This window comes from Leptosomus discolor, chromosome 22 (genome assembly GCF_034619465.1).
Source record: "Leptosomus discolor isolate bLepDis1 chromosome 22, bLepDis1.hap2, whole genome shotgun sequence".
Taxonomy (NCBI): Eukaryota; Metazoa; Chordata; class Aves; order Leptosomiformes; family Leptosomidae; genus Leptosomus; species Leptosomus discolor.
The window spans coordinates 6,208,135-6,229,210 of NC_141412.1; the positions used below are offsets into that span (position 1 = coordinate 6,208,135).

Consider the following 21,076-nt stretch of genomic DNA (forward strand, 5'->3'; position numbering starts at 1 on the left):
TCCTCTGTAGAAAGGCAGAGGAAGGTGCAAAGGCAGTAAGGAACGCGTCGGGCTTCGGCAGTGTTGTGGTCTTTGGGATGCCTACGGTTGCTGTCATCAGTACGAAAATATATAGATTCTTGTCGCTGAACTTCCGAGTGTTCGAGGCTGCCTGTTGGCCTTAAACAGCGGCGATCTAAATATAAACTGCACCCGAGCTGGCGCTGCAGCTCCGGCATTGGTTTCCAGTTCTCTGCTGGTGCAGAATCCTCTACCACAAAAGTCAATAAAGGACGAGCAGATGAGAACTCCACCCCTTCCAGCAAGTTAAAGTAAGCCAAAGACTGCTTTACTGAGATTTCTGCCATTTAAATTCAAAAGCAAACACAGGCCGGTATTATCAGCTCGCACCAGATCTGCCTGCAGACAATAATTCTTCCTGTCTTGGACCCCTGCCCATGTGCATTATTGTAATTATCAGCAATTTAAAAAAAAATAAAGCAATAAAGCTAGGATGAGCTGCTAGTCTGTAGATTTACTGCCTGCTGTGTCAGGCATTCATTAGCCTTCCTGGGTTCAAGCCACCTATCTGCTGAATAAAAGCAGGAAGAGAAGCTAAGGAAAACAAAGCGTGAAACGCAGTTTGAAGCACGATTGAAAGCTCCGCTCGCGTTTACAAGTTACAAATCCAAAACCAGGGGAATTTGAAGTATTCTGTTCAGATTTCTTGTGCGTGAAGTCCCTGCACCAGCTTTCCTCGCTTTCTGATGGAAGCGTTGGCTTCCTGAGTACTAGCTTGCCATAAACCAGTAATTCACAGGTGAGCTTCAAGGCGAGGAACATCAGGTTTAAGGGCTGCGCGGCACGTCAGGGCGCGGGAAGGCTCAGCTCTGCACTGCCAGCCCAGCTGTTCTCCTTCCGAACGCCTCGCATCAGATGGCGGTGGTAGAGTTTGCGACTGCAACACCTCTTCTTGATTGTTATTTTTGTTTTGCCGAGGGCTGGCCTCTCCTTACGGAAGGAGAGATGCCCCTGTACATCGGCTCTGCAGACAGCAGCGAAGTGGGGTGCGCAGCTGGGCTTTGAAGCCGTCGTGTCCCCGCACGAATGTGCGTCCCGATTTTTTTTCAGCCAAGGAAAGGGTGAAAAGTTAGAATGCTCCTGCGTTTAAAAGCAGCAGCTGTCAAGGGTTGTGCTCTCAGGAAGGCTGATACGGTAACAAGGCTCATTTTTTTTAATCAAAGGAACCGCTAGAATTCCTCAGCGGTTTTGAAAGAGTTCGATGCACGTCCTCCGTATCGGTGGGTATTACACTGACATAGGAAGAGCTGCAGTGTTGCGGTCCAGATATGTATTTTTTTAAAAAGAAAAAAAATCAGAAAAGCTGTTATTTTCTTTTCCCTTTTATTAAGTAAAGGTGGGAAGCGTACTTTATCTGGGTAGGGACTGTGCTGAACAGCATGTTCTGAAGCCCCTCAGGTTGTGGTTCGTGCACGTTCTGGTTTAATACGCCGTATTACTTTCAAGGGGCTTGGCTTAATTAAAAACAAACAGCGCAAGTCATCTTTGAAAGTACTGCCTGGCATTTTTTGTGGGTGTAGCAGCAAATAGTTGTGGAATACCTGTAGCTCTTCTGAGCAGGAGATGTGATCCGACCTGCAGACAATCCCGTGCGGTTTCTTTTGCGGCAGTGGACGCCCTCAGCCAGCTATTAATCTGTGTTCCCTGGCCACCAAGTCCGCGCGATTCACAATCGAAGCTTTTTTTTTTTTTTTTCAGCAGCTTATCCATTCTAGAGGCTGGAGTTTCAGTTTTAAAGCAACTTAATCTTGAGTGGTTTTATCCGGCCAGGGCTGCTAGTGTATTGCTGCAGATGGATGGAAAGCAGAGGCAGCGTGAGTTTTCCCAGCAGGCTCTCGACGTTTCTCAAGCCCTGCAGCCCTTCTGCCCCGTAACCAGGGCCAGCAGCTCTCGTCGTGCTTGTGCAACAGGGAGAGCACGTGCCCGGTAGCCGACATCTTTGCACCAAACGCTTTAGTTTCTGTCATTTTCTGTAATGCGTCTTCCTAGAGTTCCTTGAGAAGCGATGTGCTGTGGGAACAGCTCTTGAGCATAAGTGAAAAGGGAATCTAAGATTTCCTACGAAGCTCCCGTCCGCTCTGGTTTTGCTGGAATAAAGACTCATGTTCTGGCTAATCTGATCCGATGAGCAAGATCAGTGTAATGTTTGACCTCACAGAAAATTCAGCATGTGGTTAAATTTGATGTGTTGTGAATACCTTTGTGCTGTTAAGGAAAGCTTCCAGGAACTCGCTTGTATGAACTGTAGTGAACAGCAACTCTTCTTCACAAAAGAGTAACTCCAGTCCCCCTTCTATCCTGAAGTGTCCCCAGCAGCGTGCCAGAAGGCTTTCCCGAATAGCATTCGAGGGAGCTGCATAGACAGTGTGCTCAAGAAGCTCTGCTGCGTTGAGGTTTAGCAGATCCTAGAAATACAAGGCAAGGAAAATGGGTGTGGGGTTTTTTTTTTAATGTTTATGCCTTTCTGAACCCGAACTGCCATGTAGTGCATATATTTCAGGGGTAGACGTGACATTTTCCTTGTTTTACCTAAGTTGGTAGGAATTCCTGTACATCGTTGTTCCCAGCATTGAAGTAGAGGCACACTAGAGAGCAGAAACGGTTTAAATCCACAAAAAAGCCTCCCTAAAGAACACGATCGTGCTGTGCAGTGGCCATAATCTCTCTAACCTTGCACCCCTCCTTTGAGAGGGTAGGTAACCTGAAGGAAGAAAAGGCAGAGCCCTTTTTTAGAGCAGAGTTTTGAAGAGGCGAGTAGTAAATAAAAGACAGGATACTTGGGCAGAGGCACTTCCATCGGAGAGGAAGATTGAGAGGTTTGAATTCCAGTGTTTCGGGACCGTAAATCAGGCGCTGCGTGACAGGGTGAGGAATTTAAGTGACATAAACTGGCCAGAGATTGATGTGTTTATGGAATGAAATACTTCTTTGGTCTTGGAAAGCAAACCGGATTACAGAATTACACCAACAGGCAGAGCGAATTTATCATGAAACATCTTGTAAATGCAAGTGCCGGTGAGGGAGGTAACAGTTGATGTAACATTCATCTTGCTCTCGTGTTTTGGATATATATTAATAGGATAATAGCTACTGAAATAATGTTCACGGAGGATGTACGCAACTGGATGAACTGTCTCCCGTTATATGTGTGTTGCTCCTTCCGAGCTGTCAGCCTGCTTATTTGAGAGGTTGAATACTTGCTCCCCAGCACTGAAAGAGGTGGCTGCTTCCATTTATGGCTGGGAAACTCCCAAAGAAAAAATGGGCTGTCAGTTTGTTCATCCCTCTGCAATGTGGAATGGGTGAATTCTCTGAAGTACTGAAGAGCTTAACTGAGGACATGGATTTATCCCAAGCTTCGTGCTGGTTTACATGTTCCCCAACCCTCCTTCTGCAAAGCGATGCTGGAAGAGAGGCTAGCTAACCTCGGGCATCGTCAGCCCGAGTGCTCTGCTTTTATTTTTGGTACACCCAAGGCTGCTGTCGGGAGCAACAGAAAATGTCTTTGTCCTCAAAAAACTGTCGTAGGTGACTTTCTTGTAGCGTTAGAGGTGCAGCCTCCACCTTGCTGTGCTGTACTCTCTCGTTAGAGGTAGAATGAGCTAAAAATGCGGAATTAAGTAACTGATGCGGTTGGGGGCTGGAGTGGGTTGTCCGGGGTGCAAACTGGAAGCCCATAACTGAAAAAATCTTATCTTGCAGGTCATGGGGTTAAAGATTCAACTCGTGTATATCGAAGTCCATTAACTTACTCAACAGTGCAGTGCAAGAAAAGATTTCTTCCATTTGATTAAAAGTGATGAAATCAAGCAAGTAATTAGTCTGGTTTGTTCAGCTGTGAACTGGGGCTTAGCATGTGCTGGTAGCTACGGCAACAGCACTCGACTGATATGCAAACTATGTGAGCAATCTGCGGAGGAGGAATGATACCTTTGCCACAGTGCCGAGGTGTCAGGCCGGAGAGACCGCAAAAATAAACAGGAGCCCGAATCGGTATGTAAATAGGGGGTGGTCATGATTTCAGGAGGTTGGTATGTGTTTGAACAGGGGTTTTGCTCCTGCAAGAGCTGGTATGAATGGATTACTGGTGGATGTTTCTGCCTGTCGGGATGGAGCCTGCACCTCTCCTGCTCACGCAGTTACCTTATTCAGCTGCGTGCTTGTCAAGTTGGCTTGGGAGAAAACACATCTCGAGCATAGGCGGTGCTCATGATCTCCAAGTCGTCCGTCACACGTAGATTTTACTGTCTTTTGATGCCCTATGTACTTCTCCGAAGGGTTAATGCTTTGTGCATACTGGATCCTGCATTACTTTTTGTTCTTTTCAGAGTTCAGCTTGAATCTTGGATGTAGTTGTCATGTTGTCCTGAAACAAAGTTGTGGATTGTTTCCTTTAACGTGTCAAGGCTTGTGCTCTCTGGAAAGCGGTGGTTGCTACCAAAGTGGCGGTGGTTTGGAGAGAGATAAAAAGGCCCTCTTGCAAAGTTTGCGTGCGTGTGTGTGTTTATAGAGCTATGAAGGATCGTTCCACGTTTGCCTTTTTCTTCTGAAACCACAGGGCAGGGAGGAAGGCAGTGCAAGAGCGCACGTTTTGCTGTCTGGTATCAGTGGGCGCTCGTTAGAAGCACGTGTTTATGAAGTGGTTGGATTTCTGGAGGAACAAAGTTACTGCACCGCGTTACCCAGCCTCCGTGTATTCGTCAGAAGTCCTCCTCCACCTGAAGTACCTAACCGTCATCTTCCTGTTAGGACAGAGAATACAGCAAACGGACCTGCACTAAACGGAGAGTGTATGTGAGCTTGGAAGCCTTTTGTTCCTGGGACATCAATGGCAGTACCTGTTATATATAGTTCAGTGTCTCATTACTTTGTGGGCTGTGCTGGAACTTGCTCTCCTGAGCCTCTGCTGGGTGAAAGGGTTAGAGTAAATAGAAGCCACTTGTGTAAGGCTGTTTCTCCTAAGAGTTGTGCAGTTGAATGGTTCTTAAAACTCAAGGGGTAGTTTTTTGGAAGTTGAGATGTGGATTTATACGTTTGTTTCTCAAGTTGGTCTCATCCCCCGAGCACCAGCCGTGTGTTTGGCTCTGAACAATCCTTGCCTCTGAGCGTTGAAATGTCTTCTCTCCAGGCAGTGATTTTTGTCTGTAAACGGGGAGGGGGAGAATTGAGCTGATTATAATAGTTATTTTTTTCCTAATAGCCATCAGCTAGGAGCTGCACACAGGGGTTGTCCAGCTGAATTCCTCTCTTTACTCCTTTATTCGCTTTAAGCGTACGCGTATTGATGGAAGTTGATGGGGATCCGCAGGCACTAGGGAATGAGCGGTGCCCCCGGTAGCGTATGCATTTCTGAGTGCATGAAAAGTTAAATGTGCAGGCAGGACTGGTGGCCCAGGGTCGTGCTGCCTGCCAGGAAAGGAAAAGCTATGGGGCAGTGATGCCCTGAAGCCTCTGTGTATTCCTGTTTCTCATCTGCCTTGTCTGAAGTAGATGAAATGGATTTCATTCCCCTAAACATCCTAGAGCTTTCAGATTAGGAGTTCTTCTGGTTTTTGCCTCATGCTTCTTATTTTATTTTAATTTTTTTTTTTTGGTTGTTTGTCTTTTACAACAGCTAGTAGTTACGTAGGGAGAGGATGTTCAGCTCCCAGCATCCACTCAGCCTTTTCAGAAAGAAAACCCAAGTCTGCAATTTAATTTAATCCCCTTTTTCCTCTTTTGGTCAGCCAGCAAGATTTCAGAAAGGGAACCTGACCTTGTTTTCATTGATCAGTCTGCAGTTTGACCCGAATGTGGGTCTGGGTTGTCGGGTTTTTGTCTGCTGGTGCGGGGTGGGAAGTGCAGGGAATACGTATCAGACAGAAGCCAGGCAGTACAAAGACTCATAGGAGCGCACTGATGAAAGGCAACAGCCTTTGAGGAGTTGGTTGCCACAGCTCTGTTTTTCCCGTTCAGCAGAAGTCATCTTTACTTGTACGTTTGGGCAAGATGCTTAGGTGTTTCTGTCCCAGATATTTGAAGTTTTGGGGAGAAATTCGTGGCTTCAAACTCTGAACAGGATTCTTGCGGTGGAGAGCAGTTATTTTAGTAGCGGTAGCAATACCCGCTTTGCGTGTAGCCTCACGGAGGTGTTTCTGCCAAAAGTTAGTCGTGGTAGTTGGTTATCTTCGAGTACCGGTTGAAATTTTTCAGCAATCTGTTTTGGCCTTTGTGGGCGCAACCTTCAAGCGTGACTTACTCTGGGGTTTGGTTTCGGTCGGCTGTTGTTGCAATCGTAATAAAACCAGAGTTTGGAAGAACAAACAGGTCGCTGGTGGTGAAAACTTGGTGTGGGCTCGTCAGCCGTAAGGAGAATGGTTATGAAATAGTTTGCAAGACTCCACCGGTATTCTGGATTAAACAGGAGCTCTCTGAGAAGAGGCCAGAGGGTTTGGAGTTCTCTGAGTTGTTCTGCTTTCGATCAGATAATGCAATCAACGTGCTTTGGTTTTGTTTGTCTTCACAGGCGCTGGCAGCCAATGCTGGGACGGGGTTTGCCGTGGCAGAGCCTCAAATTGCCATGTTCTGTGGGAAGCTAAATATGCATGTGAATATCCAGACTGGGAAATGGGAACCTGACACTTCTGGGACCAAGAGCTGCTTTGGAAGAAAGGAAGAGATTCTGCAGTACTGCCAGGAGGTTAGTTTTTCTGTCTGATCCCGAATCTTCACTGCTGCTAAGGAATTGGATTCCAGTTTAGCCCCTGACTAGCAAAGTAACCCTGCAGGAGACTAACTTGTGCTGGACTAGCTCACTTCCCAGAACTGTCTTGCTGAGTTAATGCCCAGGAAGAGCAGGGAGGACACTGCAGTGGGATTTAGGAGCTGCCTCTGATTTAGATCAGCTTGTGCTGCCACAGAAGGTCCTCTGTCTGTAAGTCAGAGAGGTATCCGTGTTCGATTGCAGGGGTTTCTCCAAATGTTCTGCCTCGGAGCCGGTTAACCAGCATCTGCTCCGTGTCTGTGCAAAAGGGAACCTGACGCCTGTTTTAATTGGAACGTGCCTGCGTTGTTCTTGGTGATGGGTTCAGATTACCCAGAAAAGTATTTTCATCAAAATGTTGACAGTATGTTTAGGCTCCTCGCGCTTCAGTGTAAAAACCCTGATCTCCTTTCAGCGTGCTCCAGATACCTGTTGTGTATTGGCCTCGATAAGTGTCTTTAATTGCTCCTCTGAGGTGACAGGCGTGTAAAATTCCACAAGGAATATTTCTGTGAAATGGGAAAGTGATAGAGCAAGCCACGTCTGGACTGGGGAACTTCTAAAAGCTGTTTTACAAGGCCAATGTAACTGGGGCTACATTGGGTTTGCAGAGCAGAAGCCTATATATAAGTCCGTGTCTGAACCCGAGGGCTCCATCGGGACGCAGGGATCATAGTAATACATCATAAATGGAGCAGGCGTGTGGAAACCCGAGGAGGCAGGTGCATGGCAGCTTGGTCGGTGATGAGGGAGCCTGGAGATGTCGCTAAGTCACCCTATATGCTGGTGACTGCCCTCTTCCAGAGGGTGTTGTGCTGCGTGAGACACAGCAGAAGAGATAAATCTTTCTCCTCCCCTGCCATGCCAAGCCAAACACCTCAGCCTAGTGCCGATGAAGGCTCTTGCCCCTGACCTGGCTGTCTCCTGCCACAGAGAAGCGAGGACCCATTCCTTTTCTCAAGCTCTGTGTGACAAACAGCCGGGGGCTTTTTTACGTCTTCAGCTGTTGCGAGCTCGATCCAGAAGAGAATGTGGATCCGTGCTCAGATTTGAACTCGGTTTTGTGTAGAGCATCGGCCTCGCTGCTTCTGGTGAGGAGCCGCTTTGCGCGTGCTTTGTCCTTTCTGGATGGAGAGAAACTGATCCCTGTGTCTTGCCAAACAGATGTATCCAGACCTTCAGATTACGAACGTTGTGGAAGCCAATCAGCCCGTCAGCATCGACAGTTGGTGCAAGAGAGGGAAGAAACAGTGCAAGGATCACACTCATATCGTCGTGCCCTACAAGTGCCTGGGTGAGTGCTTGGTAGGATGCGTTTGTGCCTTCCTGTGGGAGGTGCCTCCTGGCGCCTTACGCTGAGCACCGCTGAGGGTGTAAGGCTGCTCTCGTGTCAGCTTGCCATTTCCACGTTCGACTTCCACTTCAGCGTTTGTATTTCCACGAGATGCGGCTCTGCCTGTCTCCCAACAGATCGACAGCTTGATAACAGCTGTGGTGGAATAATGGCGCCTGGCGTGAAAAAGAAATCTCCTTTCTCTCTCTGCAACTGCCATAAAAACCTGAAGGCTATTGTATTTGAGTATCACAAAGACATTGGAATTTAATACTGTGATCCTATTTTTGTGGAGCTTTAATATTTTGTTGCCTGGGAGACTTAAATGCTCAGTGTGTTCAGGCTTCCTGCTTTGGTCTTGGCAAGAGATCTCTGTTCTAGTTCAATGACTATATTTAAACTTTGCTGTTTCAAAGAGGCCCTGCTTCTTGCAGCTGTATCCCATATCCTCACTTTGAACTGTGAAGAATATGAGAGAACCTGTGGTGGATTTCACGGTGCTTTCCAGAATCTATCCCCCCCCCCCGCTTGAATAGAGCGGTGTGTTTAGCTTGTTTACCTTGTGGCTTTTGACCTGTAGGTTGTCCCTGACACCGTGCTGCACTGCGTGTGTTCTTAGTAGTAAGCTTAGTCTCAGCTGGCTGGAGCTCTTTTCGGTTATCCGCTGGAAAAGGCTTGTTTTGTAGAAGTCTTGTGTGATCTGGGAGAGTCTGGTTGCCGGGGGGCGTTCGGGGGAACCAGTTTTCGTCCCTTGCATCCCCGTCTCAGGTTAGCATGTGGTTTGACGTAGGAGAACACCAGCAAATCTGCAGAACTGTGTGAGCACTGCTGTCCTGGATGTAATACCTTCACTAGGCGATCATAAAGCACTTAGTATAAATGAAATTTGGTGTGGATGCATCTCTGTGTAGATGTGGAAAATCAGGTTTGAGAAGCCACCAAACCCGGCTGATTATGCTGAGAACTTTTAATGGAAATAAGGATGAAAGCACCATCTCTGGATTTATAAGGAGTCATCTCTTTTAGAAATAATCCTCCCCCGAGCCTATTCTCCAGCTGAAAAATAAGCTGATTTTAGTGATGCTGCCCTAAAATTTGATAAGCATTAAACTATCTGTTAAAAGTTTTTAATCGGTGTCTTTCCCGGTGTTCTTGACTACAGCCCGGCCCGCAAGGCAGCATTGGTTTTCAGCTCCCAGTTGCAAGTCAGTGGTCCATATGTGTATGAAATACTGTCTCCGTTGCCTTTAGTGGTCCACAAATAGCTTGTTGTGAATGGATGATGTGTCTCTGGGGTGCCTGTGACTTGTTGATGGTGGTCGAACCATGGGCTTTTTGTTCCCATTCCTGCTTGTGTCTCCCTTGCTACGTTAATGCACAGGCCCTGTTGAGGTAGGATCTTGCTCTGGTACCGTGTTTAACCTTCTCCTGCCTCCCCCCTCCCCCGGCAATGAAAGCTGTTTTGTATTTCAAAGGTGGGGAGGGGAGAAGAGGAGAAGCCATTAGCACTCTCACTGAACTGTAAAATAAAGGTAACAATAGGATGATGGGAGCAGGGCTGCGCCTGGTGAGGTGTGAAAAGACAAACTGCTGACAGTTCTGGCTGGGCTGTTAGGTGGCGTGGAAACACCTCTTATGTCTGCTCGGGTCTGAGAAGGGCGAGGGTTTCTCTTTTGTGATAGCGGTGGCCATGAATGGGGAAGTGCCGTTCCGAGGTGAATTGTGGGTCTTAGGCGGCGGTGCCAGGATTCAGTGTTTTCCAAAATAGCTGTTCAATGGCTGGGTTGTGGTACTGGTCGTTGTGTTCGATGGGTTTGAGCCTCCTGCCTTCAGTCCCCAGAACCACAGTCGCTTGATTTTAAAGTTTTAGCTTTCTTATCATAAACTTTTTAACTAACCTCTGGTGAGAGTGAAGGAGGAAGGAATATAACTCAAAATGGTAGCTGGCCTCTTCTGAGAGAAGGAAGTGGGGGAACTACCATTTCTCTGTTGTGTCTGTTAGTTCAAAAATTAACTAGTTGACAAGGGATGATGAATACTAGTTGATTTCCTTATCTTTTAAGTGTTGTCAGATAATCTGTCCCTAAACTCTGTTTGACCTGTGTGTAGTACATAGGAGAAGCGCCTGTGAGCCTTTGGTGTCAGTACTAAGGGGCTGCAAAAAAAGCGGTCACGCAAAATAATGAAACGCATTTTGAAAAGAGATGTTGAAGATTGGTTGGAGAAATAGTTGTGCTCCCTGGAGACTCCATGAGAAAAGGCCTTTGACTGAAAAAACTTCTCTCCAATTTTAACGAACGATCCCTAAAGCTGCCAGTCAGGTGTGCGATGTATATAGTGCTTTGAAGCGCTTGGCTGGAGATTTTTTCCTGGTCTTCTCAGAGTGTCTAGATACCTTCTTGTTTTAAAGTTACTGGATGTAGCGTTTAAATCTCCAAGAAAGGAAGGGGGAGAAAAAAAGTTCAACTTTGAGAAAATTTCCCATTTTGGACTCCAGTGGCCGTGTTTGTTAGGACTTCTGGGCTAAAACCAGAAAGTAACGCTCATATAGTTCGGATACTTATTTCACGTGTGTAGGTACCAAACTGAGTTACGGGGGAAATTTAGGCTAAACAGCGTTAAGTCTGACTCATACAGAGTCTGTAGAGCGGACTGATTCTCTCTCTCCTCCACCTTCCTCAAAAGCAAAAGCCTGGTTTTAAGATGGTGCCAAAACCTCATCACGCTGGTGAGGCTGCGGTTCTCCAAGTGTTGGAATGTGGTCTATTTGCTGACTCGGGTTGGACTCTGTGTTTTGGGCTGTTACAGTTTTTATTTTCCCAGCCCTCTGTGTTTTGGGTAGGACTGTCCGAGTCCGGGAATGTGCTGCGGTTGATCCTGAATTAAACCATCTGGAAACGAAACAAAACAAAAACAAACAAGACTTGCTCAGATACCCAGATACTGAAAACATAGATAACACTCGCGGCATATAAAAATTTCCAGGCTGTTACAGCACCAGACGGCGTGAACTAGCTTTGGTGCGAGGCGGCTCATTTAGGAATTGGTGATTAAGTGGTTTGAAAACTTCCGTATGCAAATACAATCTTGTCAAAGGTTTGCGTGAGATCTCCTCAGTCAGTCTTGTCTGTTCCATGGGCAACTATTTATGAACTTGCGCTGTAAACCTTGCCCTCTTCCCCTCAGCCTTAGGGTTCACATAATGCTTCAGCCATCAGCCCCTCCTCCTGTTTTTACCTTGGAAACTCCGAGGCTCTGTTTTTCTGAAAATTTGTGTGCTTTGGGGGAGTTCTGATAGCGGCTCTGTTTCCTGCTGGCGGTTGGGCGCGTGTGAACTGTGGTCGTTTCTTGTTTTGCAGTGGGTGAGTTTGTAAGCGACGTCCTGCTGGTTCCGGAGAAGTGCCGGTTCTTCCACAAGGAGCGGATGGACGTGTGTGAAAGCCACCAGCACTGGCACACCGTGGCAAAAGAGGTAATGGAGCTGCTGTGGCAGGAACGTTTATTCTAGGTCTGTCCACTTGGATGCTGGTAGTGCGGGAGCGTAACAGCGTGTATCTCTGGGGTCTGGTTTTCCCATGTTGCGGTCTATGGGCTGAGGGGGAGAGCAATGAAAGAAAAGAAAAAAGTAGAAAAGTACTCAAGGGACTTAAAAAGCTGAGTTACTCTTCACTCATGAAAAGCTGTCCCAAGTAGCTTGCCCAAGATCATACTTCAGGATGGAGCTAGGAATTGAAAGGAGGTTTTTAGGCTATTGCTTCAGCCAATGGCTCATCCTTCTTTCCAGGGTAGAGAGCTACCCTGGTCGTAGGATGTTTCCTATTTTTCTTGCACATTCTGCATTAATGTACCTGCTGCTGCTGGGGATTTGGTTGGGAGTGCTTGCCTGGGGACAGTCCGAGTTTCGTTGTGACTGATTAGTGGAGGTTTTACATAAGAGACGGATTATCCTCCCAGAATAAATCAGGCTCATGGGGGGGTTGTGGTTTGGGTTTTTTTATCTGACTAGCAAAAATGTTGCAAAATCCCTGCACACCCATTTGAACTGGGACCGATCTGAACAAAATCGTGACAAAATAACCCGTTTTCTGTTTTGTAGAAACTGCAATTGTAGAAACAGCAGCACAACGATTGGCTGTGATGGTGCTAGTAGAGAGGAGGTTATGGATGCACCAATTAAACTTCCTATGTCTTTAAAATCCCGGGGGCAAAAACCTGTCTAAATAAAGCTGTGCTAGACGAATCACCTTGTAATTGAGGATGAACTTGTCTAGCAAATGTAAAAATCCCTTGCTTTGAACGTAGTTGGAGAATTTGTCCAGAAGTATTTGGCTCGTTTTTCATCTGTGCTGTAACAAAGGAAAGCACAGAAGGGCTCTGATGTACGTAAGAAAGCCTTTCTTACTTCCTTCTTTTCTGGGGCACCACAAAGCCATGTATTTCCTTAGCCTGAGAGGTGTATAGACATAATGCCTAATCACAGTTTGCATTTGGCTTTTTCTAGAATTATCTGATTGATTTTCATCTACAGCATGTTAAAATACTCTTGACAGAAAGTCCATTGAGCGGTTATTCACTTACTCTGATGTAAAAGTTTAATAGACAAAGTTTAATGAAATACCCAGCCCAGAAAAGCAAACATCAGCTCCGTTTCTTTCAAGTGCTCTCTCCCTTGAGTTGGCACAAAATGTCTAGTTATTTTTCCTGTACTTAGCCAGGCTGACAGATCAGCAGTTGTTAGGGGCCAGGGGGGTGTTTGATACGTTAACTCCAGGAAGCACTGCGTGGCTCTGAATCCGGGGCTTTTCTGGGGATTTTGCGTAAGCTACGGGTTTCAAATCCGTGTTCCTTCGAGGTGGAGACTTGGGTTGTACGTTGGTGTTGTCTTTTTGCTGTACAATTTAGACTGTCGGTAGCGTTCTTGGGATCTAGGGCAGGCGAACTGGAGTTATATCCCAAGCGAGAGCACGATGCTAAGCTGACGTAAACGGGCTCTTCTTTCAGGCCTGTCTGTCAGAGGGGATGATCCTGCACAGTTACGGCATGCTGCTGCCCTGCGGAGTAGACCAGTTCCACGGAACAGAATACGTGTGTTGTCCTCAGACAAAGGTGGTGGATGAGGCTCTGTCCAAAGAGGAAGAGGATGAAGACGAGGATGAAGACTACGACCTTTATAAAAGGTAGGGTTCTTAGTGGCATAGACGTTAACAGCTCTGAATGTGAAGTGGCTGCGTGTGACGATTTCACACCGCGATGAGGGGTGCGAGGAGAATTCCGGTGCTTCCGAAAATTCCCAAAGGAGCGTCCCGAGCCTGAAAAGGCCTTGCAGGAGGACAAATGACTTTGCGGCGCTCCTGTTTCTGGAGGAGCTCGACAGCCCCGCATCCCTTCATCAAAAGTCAGTCAAAAAGACTGTCTAATTGCTAGAGTGGGTTCCTCCCCCGATTGCAAGGCAACCCCCGTAAGCCAGAGGCGTGGAGAAGCTCTGCCTGCAGTAGCGGGTGTGTCCGTGGTGAGGGAAGTCCCGTTGCTGCCCTTGATGGGCGGAGCAGTAGTTGGTGCGTTTATTTTTCCCATCTCTTTTGCGTTCCCGGCGCAGATGAGAAGAGGGTCGTTCCTCTGGTACATCGAAGGCTGGTTGCAAAGTGATTAGCTTAACTTTACCCCCTAACTGACCTGTATCCCTTCAGTGAGTTCCCTACAGAGGCAGGTGTAGAAGACTTCACGGGAACAGCTGCGGAGGAGGATGAGGATGAAGAAGATGAAGGCGAGGAGGAGGAAGACGTGGTAGAAGATCGTGAATATTATTACGATAGCTACAAAGTGGACGATTACAACGAAGAGACCCCCACGGAGCCTAGCAACGACAAGGCCGTTTCCGAAAAAGAAGTCAGCAGCGATATGAAGTGTAAGACCCGTTTGATAGCCTGCAGGCCTCTTGCTTCCTCGGGAGTGTGCTTGTCGGCTGTCAGTTGGTGGGGGGGGTTTTTGATCAAGTCAATAAATACCACTTGGAAGTTTTATTTGCCAGATAAGTTAGCAAACAGAGGAAAGCTGATGATGCTTGTGTTTCGAGTGTTGAAATTAACTCTCTGGAGCATTTGCCATATGTTTCCAGATAAACAGCAGTTCTGCTGGCAGAGAGCCCAGCGTTTGGCACGTCGAACGAGCACCTCCACGAAGGTGCGGCGTTGAGTCAGGAAACCTTATCTGCATAGACTAATTTTGAGAGACCTTAGGGGCATGTGGGGTACACTGAGAGTTTAAGGTCCTCGTTTTGGGGGATTACCTCGGATTTGGTGTTCTATACCCGTTTACAAAGAGAAAGCTCCAAGTGGTGGGCCACGCTCCGCAGAGGTGGCGTAAAGGTACCATCTGGCCGTTTAAGGGCGAGGAAGAAACTTAGTGCTGCCTTAATAGCCTTAGCATAAACCCTTCTCTTTCATGAAAGAAAGTCAGCCAACACAATTGGCCCGCTTTTATCGTAAGAGTAATATATAGTTACTGCAGTAGTAATATATCCTATACTTGTGGTAGATTGTGTTAAGTGGTAGGTGCCATTGCAGAGGGCATCTGCTGATTGTGTGGTGCCTCAGCGTTATACGATGTCCTGTACTTTGCGTGTAGAACTGTCTGCAGAGGAAGGAGGAAGGGAGAGGGAATGAAATTCAATTAGCTACAGATCACTGAATCATTGCCAGCAGTTCTTGCATCTTTTTGGTCAAATGCCAGCGTGCTGCAGATAATTTTCCCTGCTGAAACAGGGCTCAGCTCATATACGTACAGGACTGTTACGGATCGGCAGGTGTTGAAACAGAATTGGAATTGGAACAGTATGGTTGGGGTGTCTGTTTTGGGGGTACACAGTCTATTTTTTTTTCCCCCAAAGTACCGTGAACAGTTGTTAACTTAGAGACCGTATCTGTTCTCTTGCCTCAAAATAACCCAGCTGCTTATATCGCTCGCTTATTGTGAAGCGGTCCCCGTGCCGTGGCTACCTGGAGTTTCAGTATTGAGTGCCTAGATGTTCCAAAAGTGAAAATCCGTGCAGCTGAGATTGCCATGGCAATCGTGTTCCTTATGCTTCGCCTGCCTTTTCGCTTGCTGTTGTACCTCACCTTTAAGATGTGAAGTGTCGACCCAGGCGGAGTGCAGCGGAACAGGACGTTTTCGAATGCTTTCAGCAGCCCTAGTAGAGTTTCATTCCGTCACCTTGGGTTTATGCAGTGGAGGCTCTACCACTGGAACACACCCGAGGCATAACGCTGTGGCACCAGCAAAGTAGATCCTTGGGTTTTTTAGCCTCTAGCTGAGGAGAAATCACTCCTGCAGATGAGAGCTCCATGTTGAGAGAACCGCTCGGGTAGCCCGCTCCGAAGCACCACGTGCAGGCACCTCCCTGAAAAGCGCTGGCCAGCCTGGCGATGGATGCTTTTGCCAAGCTTAAATCCCCCCCCCCAACCCCCCCCGAAACCTGACTTAAAGCCCTTTGGTGGGTGAAGTAGCGATGCTGAGGCTAGCGCCGGTGCCCGTGAAGGAAGGTGCGAACTAGCCCCCCCCCCCCCGCTGCGCTGTGTAAGTCGCTCGGCCAGGCCTGTGCTCCTCACTAGCTCATGTTCTAACCCGTCTCCACACAGCTGTCTGCTCCCAGGAGGCGGTGACAGGGCCCTGCCGGGCTGTGATGCCTCGTTGGTACTTCGATCCTAACAAGAGAAAATGCGTTCGCTTTATATATGGAGGCTGCGGAGGCAACAGGAACAATTTTGAGTCAGAGGAGTATTGTATGGCTGTGTGTAAAAAGATGAGTAAGTCCTGCCTCCCACTGGCCCTTTTGCAGCTAGCCTCTGTCTGTCTGGCGTTTGGTGTCTCCTCCTCCTTGCCTAGGTCAAGAGAGGATACGTCTGTAGCTCATCCTTTTGGTTCTGGTGTCTGCAGCGGTTCTGTCTGTCCTTTTGCAGCGGTCTCCTCTTGTCTCTGCTTCTCTAGGTCTTTAGGGTGAACATTCCTGGGGAAAGTGGCTCTCGACGTACGCTGTCTGCGCTCACCGTTGGCTTTACAGCTCTTGCTAAGGGCTTAGATGTCCTCCTCCGGATCTGTAGCAGGGCCCGGGGGCTGTCTCTAACCTCTCGTGAAAACACATAGCCTGCCTGTTTGCCTAACTGGCTTTTCTTTTTTCCAAAAGTACGGAAGGAAGCACTCGCTTTCCCCAGTCGTGTCACCGTGCGTATGTTTGACCCGTTGGTCCTGGAAAGTAGGCTGCTACTCGCCGTTCTCCTGGTAGCAGGCCTTTTCTTGCTAGTGTGTTTTGGGAAATGAGCGGAGAAGTAGTAGAGCGTTCAGACTCCCACTTTCAGCTTGGTTTGAAATATGAATCGTGACTCAGTCCCTGCATTTTTGAGAGCCTGAGGTTTTTGGCACCGGTTTCCACTGGCTTTTATGTCAGATGATAAAACTACCAAAAACATTTTAACCTCCTTATTAATCTTATTGTTGAACTCCAGCACTTCCACTTCAGCTACCATTAAAGCCTTTTGAAAGGCTTTTTGTGTTATCTGGGGCTTGGCAGTCTGACTATACAGCCATAATCCTGTTTACAAAATGGGCTTCATGCATGTGCTTTAGATTGGGCTGATCTAACTGAAGTGGCGAAATAAAAGATGCGGATGTCAGGAGCTTTTTGTACAACAGTTTGTCCTGTTACAGAGGGATTTAGGGTGGGAAAAGGGAGTCCCAAGGCCGGTTCAGAAATGCCACGAGCAGGCCCAGGATACAGCACTGATCTGACCTTGTCCCTCGCACGCATCAGCGCTTTCCCCTTCTTTGCTCCTCCTTCCCTAGGTGAAGGTTTGTGGATTGAGGCGCGTGCTAAACTGCAAGGTAAATTTAATTTTTTTGAAGCATGCTGTCTTTTGGTGACGTGTTGGAGGTTTTCTTCCCCGCCCAAATTACTAAAATGCTCAAAAGGTTGCCTCGACTTTCCCTTCCTGCCCTCCCTCTGCTGAAGGGCAGCAGCGGAGTGTGTCGTGTTTGCCATAGATCCTTTCAGAGAGGGCTCTGGGGTGGGCGGTTTCTGAAACCGAAGCGCAGAAGCTGGGTTCAACTTGGTTTCCTGAACTGCGGTGTCTGGAGTGCAGGAGCCCCTGTTGTGGATTTTGCAGGTGCTTAAAATTGTCAGGTCTGAAATTTTATTTCTCCCCGTCTCAAATTTGAATGTCTTAAAGATAGAAGCCATCCAGTTTGTTGGACAAGTCAATTTGTCACACTGAGCCTCCTTCTGTCGCTGTCTTGTCTGATATCATTGCCTGTTAGTCCTGCATGGTGCATCTGGTAGGGAAGGTAGGTTGGAAGTGTAAAATATTGGGTAGTGTTTTGTGCAGATTTATTGTCAAGCTCCCTAATCATATTAATGATGTCTGGAGCCGGCTTGTCAGCGAACAGCTCATGCACAAAATGTCATTTAAACTACCCAAAGCCAATGTGAAAGGGAAGAGAAAACAAGTGCTTTATTCTGCAATCCAAGTCATTCTGTTGCTGGAGCTGAATAACGCTCGTCTCGGAACTAATGAGAGGACCGAACAGGTGCTGGTTGCCGCAGTGCATTGCTGTGGTTTGGGGGATGATGTAACGAACTGGTGTTGTGCAGTAAATTGGCAGCCTACAGATACCCAACTGGACTGCTGGTAGGTGGCGGTTCAGTAAACTCAGCCTGCCAGGTTGTTATGATCACGCAGGCGTGGAGATTCCTCTCCCTACCTTGTCCTTTGCAATCCAGGATCGCGGCTTTCCGAACCTCCCCTTACCCTTAGCCTCTCTTTGCAGTGCCAACGGACGACGTGGACGTCTACTTTGAAACCCCGGCCGATGACAACGAACACGCCCGCTTCCAGAAGGCCAAGGAGCAGCTGGAGGTCAGGCACCACAACCGCATGGACCGGGTGAGCGTCCGGCTTTAGTCTTTTGTGCCGCGCCCGCGGAGTTGCCGCCTGTGGGTTTCGGGACAAACGGATGGTGAGCCGACTGCCTTTCCAGTCGCCAGCCTTCCGTGCGTTTCCGGGGCTGCGGCGCTTAGATGTTCATTTCTTCAGAGTGCCGGGAGGGAGGAAGCCCCGGGGATGCTTGCCTTGCTGCTCCGAGGGCTGAAGTGCTAGGTTGAAACCCCACGGCGGCTCTGTTGTGCCTTCAAAACCCAGCCGGGCTGTACGAGGAGGCAGAATAGCTCACAAAGATCGGACGCAAATTTGTCTCTTCTTGTTGACGGGTTCTGTCCTTTTCTTGTCCAGGTGAAAAAGGAATGGGAGGAAGCGGAACACCAAGCTGTGAATCTTCCCAAGGCAGAAAGACAGACGCTCATTCAGGTAAGAGCTGAAGGGCCTACAGAGGAAAGTTGCTGGTGCTTGGCCTTCGTCTTCTCAATAAACAAAACGAGAGGCTGTGATACTCAAAGCCAAAAGAGGGCTGAGAGGGAAGAACAGCTTTCCTGTTCTGTCGACAGCTGCCTTTTCGAGGAGACTGGATTCAATTGCGTGCTTTGTTCTCAAAGCGGGAGATGATCCGGTGCCGTGCCAGGTCCTTTCCTAAACCCAGCGGCGGGAAGCTGTCTCACCGCTTGAACGTGGCGACGGCGGAGCCAAATTGTAACCTCAGAGCCTTGGCCCGTTTTGCACTAACCGGCGGCCTCGCAGCCCGGTTCGGGCTGGCCCTGACTGTCTGGACACACATTTCCTCTTCGGGCAGACTTAGTGAAAACCACTTAGACAGCAGATGAAGCTGGTTTGCTGCCAAAATGCCAATCTCCTGCCTTAGGAGGAGAGTTCAGTTAGGCTGTGAAGTTAATCAGGGATATTCTCAGTATGGGATTGTTAGGGGCAGGCTCTTCTGGCAGCGACAACTAGATGAAGTCCCCTCAAACCAATATACAACCAAGTGACCGGCTCCAGCTTTTAAGCCCCGCTTTGGGTTTTATCCTGGAACACGGTTTTCTCTCTGCGTTTTTTAACGCAAGCCACTGTAAGTCCGAAAGGGTTTTCCATCATCTCTGTTAAACATAACAACGCTTAATGGACTTTTCTGGCTCGTTTGGAGATGTGGGTTATGACCTTTCTAATGGAATATGTAGGGATTTAGCCTGGAGGCCTGCGTGCTGATGAAAAATCCCCTGTGCGATAAATACCTTGGGAAACTTTAGCAAATTCAGATGAACGGCTCTAGGCTGAGGGGATCTGTCCTGTTTCCATGTGGCAGCGTTGAGGGAAAGAGTTAATACTGTGTCGTTCACTCGGTACAGTCTGCGTCTCCCAGCTTCAACACGATCGTTATCTGCAAGGCCGTGTGTGCGCTCTCCAGACGTTTGAAATGGCTCGCGAAGGAAGTCTGGAAGGCAAATTGTCACTAGTGAATCACAGAATCGCATCAACATCTGTCAGTGCCCTTCTTTCCTTCTGTAAACGCCCAGGACATGCAGCGTGGCAGGCTCCATTGATTCTGAGGAGCTAGGCGAGAGACAGTAGGTGACCCTGACGCGTACGGTGCGTTTCCTACAGACTCCTTTCTTTGTTCCAGCACTTCCAGGCAATGGTTAAATCTCTGGAGAAAGAGGCAGCAAGCGAGAAGCAGCAGCTTGTGGAAACTCACCTGGCTCGTGTGGAAGCCATGTTGAACGATCGCCGTCGCATTGCTCTGGAGAACTACCTGGCTGCCCTGCAGGCTGACCCGCCGCGGGTGAGTGGCTGTGCAGCAAATTTGGCAACGGGGTAGCGCTGCGTAGGGTGGAAGGTGGGAATGGCTTGGTGAGAAGACTGCCTGTGCTTTGCCGGGGCAGAAGCTGGGAATAAGTTGGCACTAAAGCTTTCTCCATCGTGGCAGTTGGTGCTGCAGTGGGTCTCCTAATTGACTCACTTTGCCTTGGGCCTAGTTAAAAACCCCTCAGCCTTGTTTAGTGTTCACAGGGCATAGTGTTCTGCGTCAAACGGACTGAATTTCGAAAGAAAATACCTAAGAGGGGAGCGCAGGTGATTGATCTGTCCAGTAACAAAGCAGGCTCACATCTCGAGTGCTGTATTTCAGCCGAGTCAAAACGGGTTTGAACTCTTCCCCTCTTCGAATCCTGCAGCCCCACCGCATCCTGCAAGCTCTGAAGCGCTATGTTCGTGCGGAGAACAAGGACCGGCTGCACACCATCCGCCATTACCAGCACGTCCTGGCAGTTGACCCAGAAAAGGCTGCACAGATGAAATCTCAGGTATAATAAGGTTTCTATCAAGGGAGGCATTGTTACCCGGCCCCGGCTCTCGGAGGCTCTAGAAGCTGGTTTGCTGGCTACTATAGCAACTTCTCGTACTTGTGCAGAGATCTCCCGGTCTGTGTGCGTATTGTCTGTTTACCGATACGCTGTCTGTACAATTTTCCTTGGTGCTTGACTCGGGGTTAAAAATGGGAACTCTGGTTTATACGTGAATTCTCGTCGGTCGCCATGACAAGTCTAGGGGTTTAGAATTGGTTCGGTATCGTTTCTGTGTTTCCTTTTGTCAAACGCTCGTGAAATTGTTTGCTGGGGACTTGGTCATCCTTGGAACAGACTTCCTCGCTTCTTTTAAGGCCTCGTGCGTGTGTGTGTTCCTTTCATGAGGCTCGTTCTTCACAATGCCTGTGTTTTGGCTTTGTGGGAATTCTCTCGTGCCTCAGCAGCGTTGCTGCCTCGTTTCCAAAGCGCGGTACGTAACCCTTGCCAAGCGCTAGATCTTCGTTCTTAGCTTTATTAGAAAGTCTGTTTTGATGAGTTTGATTTGTGCCTTTACGACGTCTTTTACTCCTGAACGGCCAAAAAGGTCGTTTTCCTTCTGCTGGGTAGCGTATGTGATTATGCTGCTTCGAGTGGATGTCAAACCTAGCCGTTGTACTTGTAAGAGTAGTTGCAGATTTTCCCGAACTGTTTTGATTTATGTCCT

The 21,076-nt window shown here is 48.1% G+C and overlaps 1 protein-coding gene across 3 annotated transcripts in view; it reads left to right on the forward strand.

Annotated features, from left to right (window-relative positions):
• Positions 1-21,076, forward strand: part of APLP2 (amyloid beta precursor like protein 2) — a 46,827-nt gene that overhangs the window by 16,753 nt on the left and 8,998 nt on the right. For 2 of the 3 annotated variants that reach the window (XM_086476819.1, XM_086476818.1), the window contains exons 2-11: positions 6,566-6,739; positions 7,967-8,096; positions 11,495-11,607; positions 13,137-13,312; positions 13,823-14,040; positions 15,770-15,937; positions 17,952-18,067; positions 18,413-18,487; positions 19,692-19,850; positions 20,242-20,370. In XM_086476819.1, coding sequence (XP_086332945.1) covers positions 6,566-6,739; positions 7,967-8,096; positions 11,495-11,607; positions 13,137-13,312; positions 13,823-14,040; positions 15,770-15,937; positions 17,952-18,067; positions 18,413-18,487; positions 19,692-19,850; positions 20,242-20,370 — 1,458 coding nt within the window. The remainder of the gene's footprint in view (positions 1-6,565; positions 6,740-7,966; positions 8,097-11,494; positions 11,608-13,136; positions 13,313-13,822; positions 14,041-15,769; positions 15,938-17,951; positions 18,068-18,412; positions 18,488-19,691; positions 19,851-20,241; positions 20,371-21,076) is intronic. The other variant, XM_086476820.1, reaches the window with a different exon arrangement.